Source organism: Eimeria mitis, genomic scaffold, assembly GCF_000499745.2.
Source record: "Eimeria mitis Houghton genomic scaffold, Emh_scaff4700, whole genome shotgun sequence".
NCBI lineage: Eukaryota > Apicomplexa > Conoidasida > Eucoccidiorida > Eimeriidae > Eimeria > Eimeria mitis.
The window spans coordinates 2291-2499 of NW_013573005.1; the positions used below are offsets into that span (position 1 = coordinate 2291).

The 209-nt window shown below is 61.2% G+C and overlaps 1 protein-coding gene across 1 annotated transcript in view; it reads left to right on the top strand.

Annotated features, from left to right (window-relative positions):
- EMH_0077110 (uncharacterized protein) overlaps positions 1-209 on the top strand; it is a gene marked incomplete at both ends in the record, with an annotated part of 3528 nt that overhangs the window by 1352 nt on the left and 1967 nt on the right. The window contains one exon of the mRNA XM_013499817.1: positions 144-207. Coding sequence (XP_013355271.1) covers positions 144-207 — 64 coding nt within the window. The remainder of the gene's footprint in view (positions 1-143; positions 208-209) is intronic.

Genomic DNA, 209 nt, shown 5'->3' on the forward strand with positions numbered 1-209 from the left:
GGGGGAGTCTCGTGCTGCTGCATCTGCTGCTGCTGGCGGTGGTTCTGCTGCCACCACAACAGCAGCAGCAGCAGCAGCAGCAGCAAATAGGGGAGCCTACGCAGGCAGAAATTCCTCGCGGGCTGCATCTGCTGCTGCAGCAGATGCTGTAGCTTTGCAAGCTGCAGCAGCAACAGGACGACGGGGCTCCTCAAGCTGCGAGTCATCGA